This window comes from Cicer arietinum, chromosome 4, assembly GCF_000331145.2.
Source record: "Cicer arietinum cultivar CDC Frontier isolate Library 1 chromosome 4, Cicar.CDCFrontier_v2.0, whole genome shotgun sequence".
Lineage (NCBI taxonomy): Eukaryota > Viridiplantae > Streptophyta > Magnoliopsida > Fabales > Fabaceae > Cicer > Cicer arietinum.
The window spans coordinates 26,018,547-26,024,189 of NC_021163.2; the positions used below are offsets into that span (position 1 = coordinate 26,018,547).

Consider the following 5,643-nt stretch of genomic DNA (forward strand, 5'->3'; position numbering starts at 1 on the left):
CAATTATAGTATTTAAAGGCACATTGCTTAACTAACTATAATCACCTTTGTCGTAATTAATTCAATTATAATAATAACTAACTCCAAGTTAGTTGCTGATTTGAGACACACTACCACAAGATAGCTTCATGTGGTTTAGTGAGGGATAAAAGTTTCCATTTTTGTCTTATCTCCCACTCTTTTTACTTTGTTAGTTTTTCTAGTCATGTGACCAGTTTCAAAAACAAAACAACACTATTGTAATTGTGTTAGTTGATCCCTTATTTTTCAGTAAATCAATTGCACCCTTTAGATGGTTATGAATTTTGGTTTTGAAAGTCAATTTCAAAACAAAAATTTATTTGGGTAAAATGGGACTGGGTTGATTTTTTACTTAATTTCAAAATAATTTTTATCCGAAAACTCAACTAAAATAATAGGTTTTATAATTCTTGTTTTTGTTTTAAAAGTAACATATCACCACCAGTATAAGTAATACACCACTCCAACAACCACCATCTTTGAACACTGTCATCGATCATCCAACTCCAACCATTGCCACCATCATTGAACATCACCATTGACAACCCACCTTCGGTCATGCCACCACTATCGGCAACCACTCACCTTCGACCACTGCCACCATTGACCATCCACTTTTGGCAACAGTATATCACTTACCATTGCTACCATCTTAGACCATCGACGCTATATGAGAGTACCTACCTCATGTCGCTGCCACCATCACCAACCACCACCACTAAACACCATTTTAGTCCACCACTACCACTACAAGCGACCACCATCTCAGTCCACCACCACCACCTTCGACCCCTACTTCCGATCACTACCACCATCACTGACCATCCACTTTCAACCATTACCACCATCACTAACCACCCACCTTTGACTATCGTCACTATTTTCAACCACCACCACCACCTTCGACAACCATCTCAAACCGTTTCCACCACCACCGACCCCTTACTCTGATGACAACCCAAACTATTGATCACCTCTTTTGACTTCTGCAGACAACTTCAACTATTGATCACCACTACGATAGCTATCTTCCACAACTACCACAGTTACTAAAAAAATTATATATAAATTATACTTTTCTAATATTTGAAGTATTTAAAAATAATTAGTATTTTAATATCAATTTTTATTTTTTAATTATTAATTATATGTTAATATTTTTTTTATAGTTAGAGGAATTCATAATGAGATGAAGTAAAGAGAATTATTCAATTAAAAAAAAACTAAAACTCAATTCATAATTGAAATTAAAAACTCAAAATTGAATATGTTTTTAATTTTTGAAAATTTCAAAACAGATAAATCAAAAACCACTTCAAACGAAGCCTACCATGACCAAAGAATATCAAACATGAATTAGTTGATGGGATAATCATTCAAGCAATAAATTTGCTTAACTCGTGGAGACATGCTCATAAAGATTATAAGAATCAAGCCAAATTAACTCCTCCACCTATTATTCATTGGAATCCTCCCTCCTCAGTTTATTCAAATGAAATGTAAGGGGTGCCACATTTGAGCAACAAGCTTGCTCTAGTATTGGAATGTGTTAAAGAGATGATCATGGTCATTTTTTTTATGTCAATGATTGGTGTGAGATGAATCTCCAAGTTGTAGAGTGTGAAGCTTGGGGCTTGTATAATGCGCTCTAATGGATCTTGGTGGCAGGTCTCACAAATGTTATTTTTGAGCTATATTAAAAAAATGTGGTTGATTATATTTATAATGTAACTTCCAATAGACCAGAACATGGCTCTATTATTAATGACTCTATAGAGATTCTTAATAGGTACAACAACTTTGAAGATCCCAAAACTTATATCTCTTATACTCCTAACAGTGATTTTCATCACCCTCTCAATTGTATTATGAATTTGTTTCGTAATAATGTGAGTAAAAACAAATAATTTTCTATAAAAAATAAAAAATAGCTATCTATTTATTTATTTTTTTTATAAAAAAAATATATCTATTAATGTTTACAAATTACAAAATTTTTTTTGTTTGTGAGAGGATAAAATGGGAATTTATATTTTTCCAGTGAATAGACAATTTGGTCCCTAAAATTATAAGGTCAAATTGGTTATCGAATTTTATAAATTGACAAATACATTTATGAAATTGTAAAATATCAATCAAAATAGTCTATATTTAAATTTTAATCGTTGGAGATTGTGTTATGACATATTAATTGAATATTTGACTCCTCCAAGTTTACTTTATATTAATGTCATCACAATATGGACTAAATTTTCTATGAAATTTAATCATGAATTAATTTGTCTATAATTATTCTTTACATAATTACAGTTACTCACAAATTTATACAAAAGTTTATTTGTAATATCATATTAACGTAGGATCAACGTGGATAAACCGCATATTGATCAATTACACTGTCACGTCAAAATATTGAAAAAATTTGTGAATGAACTATTTTAATTAATATTTTATAATTTCAAGGATGTACTAGTCAATTTACAAAGTTCAGAGATTAAGTTTACAATTTAAGATACCAATTTACCTATTTACCCAATTTTATTTTTCAGTTTTCAAAAATAATAAATAAATAAATAAATCCAAATAAATCTGATAGATTTTTCACATTGGTATGTTACAGACCCGACCCATATTATACCATTGTTAAAAATGAGCTTAGATTAAAATGCAGTAAGAGCGTGATTTTACCTAGGGTTTTTCACCTCTTTGTTTTTATTTTGGGTATGTTCATGTGTCGATGTTGATCTGAAATTCTACATAGGGGTTTTTGATTTTTTTAGGGCATTCGATGAACCTTTCTTCTGACTATTTTTGGCGCTTTCCAATGTTACTTTCGTTTTATATTGCTTTTTTCGCACTAGTTCTTTTGATTTTCTTTAGCATAAATTGTTGTTGATTAATTGATTCCTTGGGTTTCATCTTTTTTACAGGAGATTGAGAGATTTTTGGACATATAAAAAGTGAGACTAATTGTCAAGGTATTAACTAATTTTTGTCTTTTGTTTTAGAATATACTTGAACATATTGTTTGCGACTTTTATTTCTAGTAATGGGTTATAATTTCAATGAGGTTGCTTGAGCCAAAAATATAAAGGTTATAGACATATCATAAGTTATGTAGTACCAACACAAAATCTCTATATATACATTGTTACATTCAATTATTTGAAATTGGATTAGGTGCAATCACCATTTGGTGCAGTCAGCACCTAGGAGCTGTCTGATCATGATCGGGCAGTTCAAATCCCAAGACAAATTTTTTATGTTTGTTTGATAATAATTCCAATGTTAAAATCTAATCTGTTGGATCTTTGATTGGATGATCTCGAGCTTGTGCAGTCTTCACTTGTAACTTTGCATATTTCAGATTCCAATTATTTACATTTTCTTAAATTATTGATGCCTTGTTTACATGTGTTGTGTTCTATGTCTCTGTCGGATCTGGATTCTTTTATTTTTTTGGTCAACGATTTGAATTATCTGCGGTCGAGACTCCCCGCATTCACAAAGTCAGCACATCAGTGGCCATTTGATCGAGATTGAATGGTCAAGATTTAACTTCGATATTTTTAATTAAAAAATAAAATATAAAGTCTGCAGTTTTTTAATCGATTAATCTAATGACACATAAGGTCCTGAATGCGTGAACTCGGGATACTCTGATTGCTGAGAATCCAAATTCGTTTGTGTTATTAGTGTTTCATATGCGATAAGTAAGTCATGAGTTCTAACTTAACACACTAACTACTAACATTTTAGAAAAAGAATGATTTCTTTTGACAAGAAAATATTTTTATTTTGTCATGATGAAGGGCAATACAATACCTCCTAATTTCATCATTCTCTAACCATTATCATCATTGATGTTAGGATTCATCTGCACCGTAAGTACCCTGATGGATGGAAAGAACTCTAGTTTATCTTCTACACATTCTGCTCTTGTTCCTCCGAACATTGATCAGCTCAGGGAGGAGTTTTCTTGTGCGGTAAGTAAGAAGAGCCTTGTGATTAATGTTTCATACTTTGTTGGCTCATGTTGTGATGCTGATTTTATGTTCATTCACTTTTGCAGATTTGTTTAGATTTATTCTTTGAGCCAACTACCACTTCTTGTGGTCATAGGTAATTCTCAAATCCATATCATTATTAATAATAGTGGTACTAACGACAATTTTACGACTATTTCAGATGAGATTTGAATCCCATCCCTTAAGGTTATAAGTCAAACTCTTATCACTAAGTTGACGCTTCATAAACTCTCTAATTCATATTCAAACACATCAGTAGTCTGAATTTTTTTTTTACTTTGCTAGAAATTTGCCATAATTAATTTGATATTAATGTATAAACATATATACAATTTTGCAGCTTTTGTAGAAAATGTTTGCGAGCTTTCATGGAAAGGTTTCACAAAAGGTGCCCGATATGTAGGCAATGGATGAGAAGGTGTTTGTTTATAAAATTTTCAACTTTAGAAAATCGCGTATTCTTAACTTAGTATCGCTGTATGTCTGCTGAATTCTTAATGATCTTTTGTAGCAGAGGAGGATCTTGCACTGTGAGCACCGTTATGTGGAACACAATACAACTCTTGTTTCCTCATGACGTCGAAGCAAGGAAAGTAACCAATGTCTTAAATAGTCAACAAGAGCCTCACGATCCGACCATAGAAAGAGATAACACAAGCGCACAACCAAATGGTAATATGGAACCATTAGGAGAAAGTAGACAGGTCATTACAACAACAGACTTTAATGATTTAAGAACAGTGATTACTGAGTTAAGAAGAGATCATGATGAGCTAAGACGTGATGTCGACCAACAAAGGGAGATACTTCAACAGATGCTTGTAAGAATACCACCCCCTCCGCCTCCCTCCCCCTCTTAAATTTGTGTTTATATACTTTTTTTTTGTGATAATGATATATAATGATATATATTTTCTGTCTCCTTTTAGACTACTTAGAAAAAAAGGTAGTTTTGAAACAAATGATTTGGGGATGTATATGATGATATGTATCTGATACTACTAGATATATTTCTTTTGATGTAGGAATCATCTTTTGCTCTAATATATGTATAATACTCATTACCCTGGTATGTACTCCTTTCATAACAAAATATAAGCCAAAAAAGTACTTGTATCTGGGATCACATTTTGTCCAGATACGTGTACTTTTCTGTTTATATTATATTATAGAGGGATTATATTTTTGTGTTGGTTCATAAATTTTTCACTTTTCATTTTTCGATGAATATGCATTTGTTGTATACTGTCTAGAAATTGGACATATAGAGGTGACAGTAATTGAGTCTTTATTAGATATTAATGGTAGGAGAAAAGAATATAATGAACAGTATAATAGACCAGATGCATTTGAACATTGATGTGAATTGAAAGTGAAAAATTAATAAAATTTGTCTTTTTTTGTTGTTAAATAACTATTAAGATGAATTACAAAGACTTCAAAACTAAAAAATTGATAAAATATTATATAAATTTAATATTGTCTCAATAAATATTAAATCAATTGACTTTATTATCAATTATAGAAGAAATATTATGCAATATTAATTATATTAATTTAATAAGTAATCTAAGATATAAATGTCAACTATAGA

The 5,643-nt window shown here is 31.0% G+C and overlaps 1 protein-coding gene across 1 annotated transcript; it reads left to right on the forward strand.

The window, feature by feature from the left end:
- Positions 1-3,768: 3,768 nt before the first annotated feature.
- LOC105851930 (uncharacterized) lies at positions 3,769-5,376 on the forward strand. The gene is made up of 4 exons (XM_027334183.2): positions 3,769-4,007; positions 4,094-4,143; positions 4,390-4,467; positions 4,564-5,376. The coding sequence occupies exons 1-4, from the start codon at positions 3,885-3,887 to the stop codon at positions 4,907-4,909; spliced, it is 597 nt and encodes a 198-aa protein (XP_027189984.1). The 5' UTR covers positions 3,769-3,884; the 3' UTR covers positions 4,910-5,376.
- Positions 5,377-5,643: the final 267 nt, after the last annotated feature.